Source organism: Suillus fuscotomentosus (assembly GCF_016647785.1).
Source record: "Suillus fuscotomentosus strain FC203 chromosome Unknown F5891scaffold_61, whole genome shotgun sequence".
Lineage (NCBI taxonomy): Eukaryota > Fungi > Basidiomycota > Agaricomycetes > Boletales > Suillaceae > Suillus > Suillus fuscotomentosus.
Genome location: NW_024539573.1, coordinates 22,921 through 37,465, shown reverse-complemented (window position 1 = coordinate 37,465; position 14,545 = coordinate 22,921). Strand labels below are relative to the sequence as shown.

Below are 14,545 nucleotides of genomic sequence, written 5' to 3'. Positions count from 1 at the left end.
GCTGCTTTTGATTATTTCTGACCCAGTTCAGTCTACTCTGCTCGATGGATGCCCAAGCATCCACCACGTACTGCTGGAATAGCCTTCCAGCACGAAAGATATTGCTGGGATCGATGTGATTCGGGCGGATATGTATTCGATAGGCATAATACAGGAGCTGAGTGACTTTTTTTGCACGGGCCCGCCCACCCTCATTGATGTTCATAGGAATGTCAAGATGCCAACCCTCTTCACCTTTAGGAAACAGAAGAACATAATGGAGACATGCATATGCATGACTGAGCTGGCTGATGCGTCAGAGTCCACCGCCTTGAAGATGTAAGATGATATCACGTGCATCAGTCACCTCCTCGGATCCATCTCCAGGAAGAATTGCAGCAATTTCATTGGCGGTGGGCAGGTTGTACCTTCGACCATCTGTGCCCTGCTGGAAGTGAATCCGTACTTGAACTTCTGTGTGCTGCTCTGGTGGCTTTTCATGCATGACTTGATAGGCTTGCTTGTAAAGGGGGGCATAAGGGTGGTGTCTGAACAGCATGTCATGAAGGACTCTGAGACGGTTGCGATCAAGATTTTCATTTCCAGGGCGGTTGGTGCGAAAATCGGTGGCTTCTTCAGTGTCGTATATATAAAGTTGAGCATAAGAAGGCTGAAGACCTTCTGGAGCCATGAGACTGCCCATGAGATGGTGAAGAGCACCATGAATACGAAAGGCATTAGGGCCAGACCCTTGAAGAGCTCGGTCCTCGATGTCGACACCAACAGATGTAAATGCAAGAGAACTGTTGTACTGTCTGATCTTGGAGACAAATCTTCGGTCTGTATATGCCTCCAGCAGCTCAGGTGGCCATTCTGGTAAGGGCGGAAGGCTGACTTGGCCCTGCAAGCAGCACATACCGAAGCGTGGATTACGTAGAGAGGAGTTGGAGAGCCTTTCGGATGCAAAGTGCTTGGCATGACAGTTACGACACTCTACATTAAGAGGACCAAGAGTGTTGCGGTCAATTGGTTCACTGTAAGGTCGGGCTCCATCAGGAATATGAACCACCTGATTGACATGCTGGTCATCCTCTGCCTCACGCTGCTGGCGGCGTTCCTGCTGCTGGGTTCTTATTCTTTCTTCATCGTTAGCATGCTGCTCCTGAGATGCTGGATCATTGTATTCACGGAAAGCCTCTTCAAGACGCTCATCCTGTTCACGAATCCTTTGTTCCCGCCGGCGTTGAGCCTCCTCTTCCTCTTGACGTACTCGCTGAAGATCTTGATCCTGTCTGTTCTGTAGCTCCTCTTCCTGCTGTTGCATTTCAAAAGCATGTTGAGCTTCTCTATTAAGCTGCTCAGCTTGCCGTTGCTGCAGGTGAAGAGCTTGCTGCTGCTGCAAGCGAAGAGCTTCCTGCTGCTGCAATTGAGCCTGTCTTTGAATTCTGTCAGCTTCTTGTTGCTGCAAGCAAAGAGCCTCCTGCTGCTGCAATTGAGCTTGTCTTTGAATTCTCTCAGCTTCTTGTTGCTGCAAGTGAAGAGCCTCCTGCTGCTGCAATTGAGCCTGTCTTTGAATTCTGTCAGCTTCTTGTTGCTGCAAGCGAAGAGCCTCCTGCTGCTGCAATTGAGCCTGTCTTTGAATTCTCTCAGCTTCTTGTTGCTGCAAGCGAAGAGCCTCATGCTGCTGTAATTGAGCCAGTCTCTGGATCCTCTCAGCTTCTTGCTGCTGCAATTGAGCTTGTCTTTGGATCCTTTCAGCTTCTTGCTGCTGGAGGTAAAGAGCCTCCTCCTGCTGCAATTGAGCCTGTCTACGGACCCTCTCAGCCTCTTGCTGCTGCAATTGTAGCCGCACTTGATTTCGACGGAATTCCTCCTGTGCTTGCCTTTGAAGCAAGTCATTTCTAATGTGCTCGTGTTCCCTTTGCTCTGCATTGATATGATTTTGAAACTGAAGGTTAAACTGCTGATAATCTGGTTCTGGTAGTGCAGGCATAGGTGGTGCATGATTAGGTGCAAGGTAGCGCAGGGGATTGTCAAAGTTGTGAGGACCAACAGCACCCTCATAATGAATAGGGCCATATGCAGGAGGAGCGGGAGGAGCAGGTTGAATGTGCTGGTTAGGAATTGGAAGCACCTGTGGAGGCTGCATGAGTTCTGCCTGTGCCTGCTGTCTTATCTCGTCTCTGTCCTGTTGCCGACGAATATTACGTCGACGGCGTCTATCATTATGAGCTGCATTCATTTGCTCATTCAAGCGTGCATTATAATCCACTGGAGGATGATGATGAGCACGCTGCACTTGCGCAATTGCATTTCGTGGCAAGCCAGGATACTGCTCGACTGGTAGCGGTCGATATCGAAAGTAGGGAGGAGGTTGCTCCACAAAAGGTTGTGGAACAGGCCCTGCTTGGGGCTCATTAGCCGGCACAAAATTAGGCTGGGGTACAGGAGGTGGAGGCCTATTCTGATTGTCATGGGCAGCATGGCGACGATTGCGCCTCGTAGGAGACGTCATCTGGAGTCGATTGACTCTATCGCGTTCACGTTGCGAGTGACGGTCGCGTTCGGGTGTTATTTGATCTTGATTTCTAAATAGTACGTGCAGACATTAGCATCATGCACCTTATGCATAGCAATATATCAGCAACTCACAGAATAGGTATATATCCATCCATGGTTGTTAAATTCAAACGGTTGTTTAGCGAGTGCAAATTTTGCCTGAATTCATCAATAAGTCATTTCTATCATCATTGATAAGAAATGAAACCCACAAAAAGTGTATATATCACACTTGATTAAACTTGGCTGCAGGGGAAGGCAATTTAGCTCGAGAACGCTATTCAAAAGCAGCAGCCAAGTTGTGTAATGATTTGTGTAACCAAAAGTGTAATCAAATTTCTAATTATTGCTTTTGTTATTCTCGATGCCTTTCCCCCATGAGAGGAAAAGTCAGTTGTTTGTCCGTGTTGTACACGCAGTGCAGTAAGCATGAGGATCACTGTCCACTATATCGCGTTTGGCAGTATTTTCGGACTCGGCAAAAATTTCTCTCAAATTGGATTTTTTTCGTTTCAACTCTTACTTAGTCTTAGTCTTAGTTTTAGCGAGCTCACGTGAGAAAACCACGCGAGTTTCCAAATAGAAGTTCAAGCGAGGTAAGCGAAAACCATGTGGCCTTAGGCGAATCTAAGCGTATCTAAGCGTATCTAAGCGTATCTAAACGAAAACCACATGGCGCTACGCGAAAACCACGCGAGCGCGCGAACATTTCCGAAACCTTTCTCCCTTTCTTCTTAAGATTGGCAATTCAAAGCATTTGTTACGAAGAACGAGACTACTCCAGGACAACGGGAGTACTCAACACGCGGGATGTATTTAAAGTGATAGCACAATACCTTAACCTCGCTGCAAACTTTTATGCTTATCTAGATGTGATGACCGGTGCTAATGCCACTTTCCGAGATAAAGTCATCAATAGCCTTGTAGCTCAAGGCACCAACGAGCTCACGCCCGTTGTGCCTTCGGCACAAATCGAAGGAGCGCTACGCGCTCCTTCAGGGGAGAAAAATGAGTGTTGTTCCTTCGTCACAGGAAGCCAAGGAGGGCTACGCCCTCCTTTGGCTTCCTGGCCTCAGGCTGCATCCTAATAAATTGTGCATTTTGAATGATTTTGAAATATATTTATGAGCAGCTTTTCAAAAAAACTCAAAGTACAATCTATCACACCACATAAAAGTACATAGTACTACATACAATCAGTCAGTGCTATGTTCTTTGAGCAGGATTTTGACCAATATAAAAATACAAAATATGTAACAGTATCATTGAATGTATTTGTTTTCCCATTTTTCCCTGCTTCCCATCTAGGGATCAGCAGGGGTATGGGAAACCCTTGAGGGTAGGGGTAGGGGTTTGGATCTGAAGACCCCTGTACCCCTGGGAATATACCTCCAAATTGATTACCATAGGAGTGATGGATCAGTATAAAATTTTGAAGTTGTACATGTGCCTTCAAATGGTAATATATGTGATTGGAAAAAATGTTACCATGGGGTATACCCATGCTAATCCCTACTCCCTACTCCCTACTCCCTACTCCCGTCTCCTGTCTCCCGTCTCCCATCTCCTGTCTCCCGTCTCCCGTCTCCCGTCTCCCGTCTCCCGTCTCCCGTCTCCCGTCTCCCGTCTCCCGTCTCCCGTCTCCCGTCTCCCGTCTCCCGTCTCCCGTCTCCCGTCTCCCGTCTCCCATCTCCCGTCTCCCATCTCCCATCTCCCGTCTCCCATCTCCCGTCTCCCGTCTCCCGTCTCCCGTCTCCCGTCTCCCGTCTCCCGTCTCCCGTCTCCCGTCTCCCATCTCCCGTCTCCCGTCTCCCGTCTCCCGTCTCCCGTCTCCCGTCTCCCGTCTCCCGTCTCCCGTCTCCCGTCTCCCGTCTCCCGTCTCCCGTCTCCCGTCTCCCGTCTCCCGTCTCCCGTCTCCCGTCTCCCGTCTCCCGTCTCCCGTCTCCCGTCTCTGTTCTCTCAGTCTCCCATCTCCTGTCTCCTGTTCTCCCATTTCCCCATTTTCCTGTCATCACATTCTCTGGTTTTTGAGTCTACATTGTCTTTGTCTCCTTTTTTTATTTGAATCTTATCTCCTGTCACCACATTTGTTATCTCCCTGTCTGTAATTGTATCATATGTTGTTCCATTTATGTACATATACAGTCACTACTAATAATTGCAGTAGGCAAAACACTCAAATCCTGTTGTCCCCCTGCTCAAACACATTATTTAATGCCATGTACACATACAGTTACCAATGTTGTTGCGCAACATTCCCAATGGGTGACGTTGTTTGAGTCGCCGCTCGAAATATACATGAAAACCACGCGAGTTTCCAAATCGAGGTTAAGCGAGGTAAGCGAAAACCACATGGCCTTTGGCGAAATACGCGAAACATGCGAAATACGCGAAACATGCGAAATACGCGAAAGCCACGCGAGCGCGCGAACATTTCCGAAAACCGTTGTACTTTACTTCTCTCGAAAACAACACCGTCCGCTGGCGGGCGTGACGCTTCGGCGAACGCCGTTTTCTTGATGACGTGAGCGAGGAACGTCATCCGCTTCAGTCACGCTTCGACGGTGCTTTCCTTTTCATTTAGGCCCCCGGAACCGTTCGACACAGAGTACTGACCCTTTCCCTGGCTCTTCTAGATCGCAGCAAACCCACCCAGCACCACCCCTGACTCGCAAGGAGGTTTCTCCGTGGGTGGTGCCATTGCCCTGGCATTGTTCGTCGTCTTCTTTGGTCTCCTCGTCACCTATCATTGGTGGAGGCCGCACATCCCACTCGAGTCGTTTTTCGGCTGGTGCCCTTGCTTTATCCCGGTCCGCACCAACCATCGCAACACCCACTTCGTGAGCTGCCGCTCCACCATCGTCACAATGACCCCGATTGTCAGCCATGCAGCCACCAGGGGCACATGCACCACTGCTGCAGCAGACTCGTTCTGCAGCGCTGATGCACGTGCATTCGAGCAGAGAGCTCAGCTCTCTGTCTCGTCTGATGCTGGGACATCACAGCTGTCTCAGGCTGTTGGTCCAGGAGATGCTGACCAGTCACTCCCTTTCCCGCTTCGTTTCAAACCGGACGGTGAGCCGGAGATCCACTACCTTCCAGTGTGAGTTTCAGTTCCCTCTTCCCCCCCCTCCCCTCGCTGAAATTTAATGGGTGTGGGTAGCTACACGATGACCGTCAAAGCAATGAGGCAGCAATGCCTCCAGCTCAACCTACCTTCGTCAGGCACCAAAGCCATTCTTCGCGAGCGCCTCGAAGGCTTCAGTCGCGACCAAAACTTGTGGGATAGGTATGTGAAACCATGCTTCTCCCTGTTGTCTGTTTCAGCGTGCTCACAAGTCATCTCATCTTCAAGCCTCAGGCCCGGAGCTCGCAAAGCTCACAAAGGCCCACGGACAGATCCAGCAAGCAAGGCCAAGGCACGCCGCATGAAGCAGTCAACACAGCGTCGTGCCGAGTTGCTTGGTGACTCTGAAATGGCCTCTGACACCACTGCCACAACCCGCTCCAAAGACACTCGCACGATAGCTGAAGTTGCAGCACTGTTACCTTGGGTGAGTAACTGCTTCCTCCTGCCCCCCTCCTTTCACAATACTGATGCGCTACACGGGCAGGCTGATGCTATCAATTGTGCATTCCCATATGCGCTGACAGATGGTCAGCTTGCACCAGCTGCGAGCACCCCCTGCCCCACTCCTGCAAGTGCTGGTGCTGATGCGAGCTTGCAAGATGCGATTGTCCAGAGTGTGGGCACAAGGCTCGTCGACATTGTTCAAGGTGCCCTCCTCCTCCAGCCAAATCCAGTTCAGGTTGGGCTACCTGAGGCCGGGCCCCAGGATGCAGGCACCTCTGCTGGGTGCACACCAGAAGAACCTGCACCAGCCATGGAGACGAGCACCAAGAGGATGCGGGTTCTCAAGCTTGGGAATGGCACATTGCTGCAAGTGGCTGACGACGAAATCCCAGACCCACCTGCCATCAGTTTCGTCAACGACATCCCTCGGCTCAATGGAATGTGGGACGATCACACGGAGCACTGGCAGGGCACGTCCATCATCAACATACAAGGCCACCCAATTGCAATTGAGTACTGGCCTTTGCTCTATCGCTATGGCCATGATCAGCAATGGAAAGGTACGAAAAACAAGTGGACTGACTGGCGTGTATGTGCAAGCTTCTCCTAACTGGCCTTGACTGATCTGATTTGTTGTTTCACAGGACATTGTCGAGCGGTACCGACGAGGCACCCCAGAACAGTTCTGGGCCAGTTTCAGGGCTGCCAATGGTGAGCCTCTGAAGTTCACTGCCATTATTCACAGGCTTCGTGAGGAGCGCAAGGAAGCACACTTTGCACTTGTGGAACGTGCTCGCGAGGAATATGGCTCAGACTTTTTCTTTACTTACCGAAAAGGAGGTGAGGAGCACACCATGACGAGGCCATCTGCGATTGCAAAGAAATACAAGGAACTCATGGTTAGCAACTCGAAGGAGGTCTGTGATTAATTGTAGTAGGCTCTACTTGTCGTTACAATGTAAATTTTATCTCGCTAGTATGACCTTATGGACTGTGGTATTCATAAACACATTTCCTCAATCAAAGTGTGATCAAAATGTAATCAACACCGTTTTCAGCCCCCTAGCTGCCAGCCCTACAAGCACCAATTTCCCGACTTCTGCTGCAAAAACATGATCAAAAACGTGAGTTGACTTTCATTGTGAATCATTGGCATCAGTCGCACATTTCCAATCAGCCTCCATTCGAAGAATGGAGGCTTTGTGATTGGAAATGCACGACTGATGCCAATGATTCACAATGAAAGCCAACTCACGTTTTTGATCATGTTTTTGCAGCAGAAGTCGGGAAATTGGTGCTTGTAGGGCTGGCAGCTAGGGGCTGAAAACGGTGTTGATTACATTAGGGGCCCTCCCAGAACTTGAACTTAAACCACTTCAAAATCACTCACACTTGTAACTTGGGAATCCATCACACTTACAGCTTGAAGATATCTATCTACTAGGTACCACTCGAATTTCATCTCCACTGAACAAAGGCCTGCACTGACAGCATTACTACTGCAGTCCTGGAACCTACTATACTAGCTGCCATGTCGACACCGTTCAACGAATACACCAGAGACACAGGCAGCAGCAGTCCTGAGAACTTGGATGTTGAGATTCATGCTGTTGATATCCTCCATTTTGCCCGTCTTGGTTTTGCGGCATCCATCAAACTACTCTCAGAGCAGCATGGGTTTACCGAAGGGGTCATTCAGAAGGTATACAGACAACTAGAAAACTATGCGGAGGCCATGGACATCATTGAGATGATGCGAGATGATGCAGAGGAGCGGGCAGTAACTGAGATTTTGAAAAGACACGAGGATGACAGTGATGAAGACTTAGAGGGGGATGAGGGTGTCAACGGCCCTGAGGAGAGTAAGGATGCAAAACAAGATCAGGATCAGGACAAAGTCAAAGAAGAGGAGGAGTAAACGAGCATGTTGCGCAGTTGCTGTCAATATACATGGAGTGCTGTATACTATCTAGGCTAGAGTCCTTGCTGAAAATTGCTTCATCGTCGCCTCGAACATATGAAATTCAGCCACAAGGGCAGCATCTCCCACAGTGTGGGCACTTGACAGTGGGAGGTCTATCAGGATTGAAAAAATGCTCCCTCGGCTCGACAGGGTCGTCGTTCGATGAGATGAGATATTTGACTATGGTCAGATTCGAAAATTCAGCACTCCAGCCTCCCCACTCACAGATCTTCCTTAGCGCCCAACGCCTTTCGATGTGTAGGTACTGGCAGCCTCCTCGTCGGAATGAGTGGGTGCCATATGGGGCCGGATCGATGCCTATGTCCAGCAAGTTGTTGCGAAAAAGCTCTAAGAATTGTTCGGAGGTCTGTAAGTTCATCAGCAATGTTTCTGGCTACCAGAGCATCACCAAAACTCACCATTGGAGTGTTGGCCTCTGCTATGCGGTCACCTGAGGCTATTTTCCGAAAAACATACCCAGACTTGATCCTCGACTCGGACAGCCAGGCTGCAAGGGCTCTGACAGGGCAGATGTGGGCCTCGTGTGGTGGGAAGGCCCACAAGTGGAAGGGTTTGATATCTGGGTGGTAGTTAGTAGATATGAAAACAAAATCAACCTTGGCACATCACGCACCTCCATTCTGATGTGTCTTGCGGAAAGGAAGGTGTAGCGTCACCCCCTTCTCGAACACTCCAAAATCGTGCGCCTGGATCTTGAGGACTTCGTCGAAGCGCAGCATGCACACAAATGCTATGGTGTATGCGGCCTGCAACAGCCTCCGAGCACGGCCACCACCCCAGCGGTGTGAGTTGAGGCGCTCGCCAGGCTGGTAAGGCTGAATAGCCCAGTTTTCGTCGAGGTGGTTGTGGTGGTAAAGTTTGAACAGAATGTCCTGTGAGGGGTTGACTATCATTATCCACGACTCAGGAGGCCAGACATTGCTCACCGTTGTTATGGCACGGGCACTAGTTGCCACCTCACCAGCCTTGACCTACCCAGATGTTCAGTAACTGAGGCTCGTCAGGATCAGGGTGAAAAAAAAGGTCACCTTGCGACGTCGGAGCGAGCACATGAAAGAGGACACCTCCGTTGATATGGAGGGATTGCCAACCATGACACCACCTCCAACATCCGACTCGTGCCACCACATATTTCCAAGCCCCTGGAGCCTACCAAACGCGTATGTCATAGAGGCACGCATCTTTTGGGCATGCCCATATGTCCCTCGCTCTTCACTCAATGGCTTCTGTGTGCCATCAAGGTTGATCGAGTCGCACCTTTGAATCATCATCAACCTGTCCAAGCCAGAGTGTGTGTCACTCACGAGTTCATGATCCAGGCCACTATCAGCCACGGTGTGTCAGCGCGTGGTCTTTTGCCAAAAAAAACCTCATTTTTGCGCAGCAAGTGCAAGCCGGTGAGGAAAGCAACTGCCTGATTCATTAGCCTGCCATAGGTAGTAGTCCACCTTAAGTAATTGTGAGGGGGTCAAAGAAAATACAAACACGAACCTCCTGTATTCTGAGTCCGTGCCTTCGGTGACACCTTTGGATGCATCCATGAGTGTGGACTGGAGCTTCGCGAAGTCGATGGTGCTGTCTGTTGGGCTCGAGAGCACTGATTGAAGGGGCACATCAACGAGAGTCTCCTGCTCAGCAGTGACATCCTCTGTGATGTCATCCATTTCGAGGCTGCTGGCTGATGCGGATGGAAGGAGACCGCATAGACCTGGAAAGTGTTGAATGGACTTGGGTAGTACAGTAGACATGATGGTTTGAAGGTACGAGGGAGTGCTCACCACGAAACCCCTCTCGGAGATGAATTTGAAATCAAGCCACTTGCCTGGCATGCAGTTGGGTTCGAGAACCTGGGGTTGCGAAGGGGGAAAGGAAAAAGAAAACAAGTGAGAGCCAAGCCAAGTCTGGACAGTCTGGTGACACACCTGGGACCGTCTTAGCGCTCGCTCGGACAGTCATTTTCATTGGTGGGCATGCCCTGCTATACCTAGCCTCCCTTGGCTTTGCAGGGAGGCGCACTCGTCCACCAGAGGTTTCTTTGTTGAAAAATGACGGTCTCAGCTGCGTGACATCGTGAAACAAAGCATTCACAAGAAAAGTGACTCACCCAAGAGAGTCCGAACACGCTCGATCGTCGCCATCATGCAAAGCTGTCCATCAGAGAGTCCCTGGAAGTTCTTACTTAGTGCTGGCAAAATACTTGTATTCAGCAGTGAGCGGAGGAGCCTAAAATCGAAGCACACACCTTTTGTTTTGAAATCGGTTGCTAAAACAGCGCGATCCGCCGCGGATCTGATTCTCGAGATCCTTGCAGGGGCAGAAGAAGAGGGAAGGCAAGGGATGACGGCACGAGCAACGAGCATACTCACCATATAAAAATGGTGGTACTGGGTAGCAGTCACCCTCTTCAAAGCGCCGTTCTCTTCCCAACCACCATCCTTCCCATTCCCTTCTCCAAGAAAACCAGGCTGGCCAGAAAGCACGATGCCTTCGGTGAGTTGCTCGATTTGTCGTGCTTTCGCCTCCGTGATGTCCGCGATACCGCCGTGTCATCCGAGTTTCTAGTACGAGAAATTAGCGTTAGCATTAGCATTAGCGCTGAATGCTCTTAGCGTTCGCAACCAGGCTCACCTTCGTTCTTGATTCCTCTCCCCTTTGTTCCTCCTCCCCGTTGCATGCCGGTGGGTCGCAAAGATTTGATTCGACGGGCAGAGATCTGGTGCCAGAACCAGGGGGGGTGAGTCCTCTGCATCGATCGAGCTGACGGCTCGTGTTGGTATCGGTCAATCAACCGCTTGATGATGGCATCAGTCACGAACGGTCACGACGTGACCGTTCGTGACCCGACCGTCGTTTTTCCCGTTTGAAACCATACTTCTTAGATATTTAGCAGACGCAAAATTATATTCGTCTATAGTTCACACGGCTACAATATCGAGGACTGATGAATTCACTGATGACGTGTCCTGGGCGTCTAATGATACACGAAGCACCCGGCCGCCGTACACCGTGTACCTCTGGAACTTATATTAAGATTCAGGACGCCCGCAGTCTCTCTAGCAAGTCGTGCTCAACACCATTGACCTCGAGCGGAATGACGAAAGCAAAACACCCCGTCATTCGAATCACCACCCCCAATCGAACATTTCGAGGTCATAGAGATACTCTCTTTGGAGTCGCAGTCTTTCCCGATAGACGCCATATGGTGACATCTTCGGCCGACAAGACGCTTCGTTTCTGGAACCTGGAAGACGGTGTTGAATTGCAGATAATGGAGGGACATTCCAACCTAGTGGAAGGATTTGCACTATCAAGAGATGGGAAATGGATGGCAAGCGGTGATCGTAGTGGAGAGGTCATAGCCTGGAACAACGACGGGGAACCTCTCACCCAGCCCATCAAAGTCCACTCCCAAAGGATACTGTCGCTCGACTTTTCCCCAGACAGCACATTGCTAGCGAGTGGCTCATATGACACTACTGTGGAGCTCTGGAACACCAAAACATGGCAGGTGCAAAGAAATCCAATCAGTTGTGGCGCTAAAGTCCTCTGTGTTCGGTATTCACCATCTGGTGAATATCTTGCCATCGCAACCGAGTCAAATATCCAAATATGGAATCCAGGCAAGAGGGATTGCATCGCAAAGTTCCAGGGTCACTCTGCGTATGGAGCATGGAATCAGTCATTAGCGTGGACACCTGATGGCAAACAGCTTCTTTCGGCTGGTAGTCGTTGTGATGAAACCATAAGGATCTGGGATTCATCGACCTGGAAGCAGGTCGGTGAGCCCTGCAAGGGCCATGCTGAGGCTATCTACATGATTGCCCTCAACCCTGCCGGCACCCTTTTCGCGACCGCGTCTGGCGACCACCAGGTTTACCTTTGGCGGCTTTCGGATCAACAAATCATTGCCATATTCAAACACACCGAAGTGGTGTGTTGCGTCGCCTTCTCCATGGATGGCAAGTACATCCTGAGTGGAGGAGCAGATTTGATGATCTCGAAGTGGGCAGTACCTTCGCTAGAGGACGTTCTCGAGGACCAGGCAACAGATGTAAGATTTTGTTCATTTTCCATCCCTTCTTCATCTCATTTTCTCCGAGGATGCATTACGGGTGGACACTCTGAAGGAACATGCGGCAAATAATGTGAGCTCCCGTCCATTTACAGTCGGTTCGTCTTGTATGTTGATCATCAATCTTGATGCCAAGGCTCAACAGCCTGAATGCGAGGTATATTTCTAGCTTTTACGCCTGCCACTTAATTTGACTATGCATCATGCAGATCCTCACTATCAGCACGATAGCCCGTGATGCATGCATAGCCGGAGACTTGCTCGCTGCTGACAAACTGTTAACACAAGATATCGCCGCCGATGGCAATGACTACAAATCTCATGCGAATCGTTCGTTTGTCAAGGCAAGAAATTCAGACTGGGACCACGCACTTGATGACGCGCTCAAAGTGAGATGCACCATTTCGTCCTGACCTTTTCAAAACAGACTAACTTATATGGCGATGTAGAGCATCAGTATCAAGCCATCCTTGATGGGCTGTATATCCAAGGGCATCGCCCACTGTGGAAAAAAACAGTTTCGAGACGCGATGAAAGCATTTGATATCGCGTTCATGTACGTGGATGCAGACTTGAATCAAACTCGTCTTCTACTCTTGATTAAGGTATGTCAATTGTGTCTTACGTACTCGCTACTCACACGACAACCATTAGGCCATCGCCCTTTTCAACGCAAATCAACATGACGAGGCGATTCTGCGCGTTCAAGAGCTAGCTACCACTCGCCCCGATCCAAATTCTCATGCGTGTGGTGTCGTGGAAGTGAGTGCTCCTGACACAGTCAACTCCAGATTAATGCATCGATGCTGATTTTGCGAACCTCGCACTCCAGGCTTATCTACACGTCCAACTGGGAAAGCATGCATTAGACGACGCACGTCACAACGAGGCGGCTGGCCACTTCACTGCTGCTGTCAACACTATTAATTTCTTGTCTGTGTCGGCCATCCACTCTAGCTACGATGTCTTCGTGGTGGTAGGTTGATTGAAATGTAACCGGAAATCTTTTCTTGTCGTCTCACTGTGCTTTTTCTAGTTATTTGGGTGGGATCTGCGGTCTTTGTGGCGAAATGCACATCAGAATTGGTGCGATGCGCTCCTTCGGGCAGGTAGACTTCCGGAAGCCATCAAAGCATACCGATACATGATGGACAGGACTGATGAGGCTACGAAAGCACGCTGCCTTGATTGGTCCACTGGCGAGTCTTCTTGATGTAAACCTCGTATAACTCTCATCCTTATCTTACTCAGGTTTCAAGCAAAATTGCAGCGTTGTCTATGCTGCTGCTGCTGGAGTGACTGACCTCGCTGTGGGCGGAGATGAAGCCCTCGCTGCGGGTAATTACGACAAGGCTATCGAGCTTTACTCCGCAGCGATCGATCTCGACTTCGCAACCCATACCACCTTTGCGAACCGCAGTAAAGCGAGGTCGGGAAAAATGCTATGGAACGATGCACTCCTCGATGCGGAAAAGGTGGGATGACAGTTACCATTTTGTATTCAACGCTAATTTTGGTGATACGCAGGTCATTGAACTCGACCCTTCATCTTACTTTGGATATCAGTTGAAGCATGCGGTGCTTCATGGCGCACATCGATATGATGAAGCCATCGAGGCGCTCAAAACCATGCTCTCCAAGTTGGAAAGTGCTCCCGATACAGAAACAAGAAGTACGCCTCAAATATCACATCTTTCAAACATTGTTGACTCTCTGTCCAGACTTGCGCCAACAGTATATTAGTCCATCCGAAGCAGAACATGCTATTGAAGACAGCATTAAGGCTCAGCTCGACAACACCCCGCACCGTCTAATCAACACCTCCACTGGGCGCTTATGCGACCGCGAGGCACAGATCAATGCCTTCAGAACAAGCACAGTGTACAAAGAACTTTTGTCATCCACAACGAAACATCCGGACTTTCAAATGGAGCGCATTCAAGACGTGGTGTCGATGTACTTCCGTTATGTCATGCTATCGCATAGGTGGGAAGTGACGGAGCCATCACTGCATGACATCCAGAACAAGGTGGTGTACGACTTGGATCCAGTTGGTGGCATCGCGAAGTTGCAGTCATTCTGTAGAACTGCTCGTGACAAAGAGTATCGCTGGGCATGGATTGATACCTGTTGCATCGACCAGACTAACAATGTCGAGGTCCAACAATCGGTTAACTCCATGTTTGTCTGGTATCGCCACTCAGCACTCACCATCGTCTACCTGTCGGATGTTCTACCTTCGTCGCAGTCTGGCGCACTCACAAGGAGCGCTTGGAATACGCGAGGATGGACAGTTCAAGAATTCCTAGCCTCAAAATTTGTACTCTTTTATCGAAAGAATTGGTCTCTGTATCTCGACGATCGCTCTCCCAACCAC

The 14,545-nt window shown here is 49.9% G+C and overlaps 4 protein-coding genes across 4 annotated transcripts; 2 read left to right on the top strand and 2 right to left on the bottom strand.

Moving 5' to 3' along the window:
• Positions 1-1,337: 1,337 nt before the first annotated feature.
• On the bottom strand, positions 1,338-2,654 carry F5891DRAFT_983862 (uncharacterized protein; the record flags this gene model as incomplete). The annotated part of the gene is made up of 3 exons (XM_041377375.1): positions 1,338-1,415; positions 1,796-2,567; positions 2,632-2,654. 3 exons carry the CDS (start codon positions 2,652-2,654, stop codon positions 1,338-1,340), a joined length of 873 nt encoding a protein of 290 aa, XP_041221421.1.
• A 3,789-nt stretch (positions 2,655-6,443) lies between these two features.
• F5891DRAFT_959489 (uncharacterized protein) lies at positions 6,444-7,041 on the top strand (the record flags this gene model as incomplete). Its single annotated transcript, XM_041375658.1, has 2 exons — positions 6,444-6,701; positions 6,757-7,041. The coding sequence occupies 2 exons, from the start codon at positions 6,444-6,446 to the stop codon at positions 7,039-7,041; spliced, it is 543 nt and encodes a 180-aa protein (XP_041221420.1).
• A 602-nt stretch (positions 7,042-7,643) lies between these two features.
• Positions 7,644-8,030, top strand: F5891DRAFT_1193656 (uncharacterized protein; the record flags this gene model as incomplete). Its single annotated transcript, XM_041367793.1, has 1 exon — positions 7,644-8,030. The coding sequence occupies one exon, from the start codon at positions 7,644-7,646 to the stop codon at positions 8,028-8,030; it is 387 nt and encodes a 128-aa protein (XP_041221419.1).
• Positions 8,031-8,136: 106 nt separating this feature from the next.
• F5891DRAFT_1130446 (DNA breaking-rejoining enzyme) lies at positions 8,137-9,277 on the bottom strand (the record flags this gene model as incomplete). The annotated part of the gene is made up of 5 exons (XM_041364533.1): positions 8,137-8,308; positions 8,342-8,442; positions 8,495-8,655; positions 8,710-9,067; positions 9,125-9,277. The coding sequence occupies 5 exons, from the start codon at positions 9,275-9,277 to the stop codon at positions 8,137-8,139; spliced, it is 945 nt and encodes a 314-aa protein (XP_041221418.1).
• Positions 9,278-14,545: the final 5,268 nt, after the last annotated feature.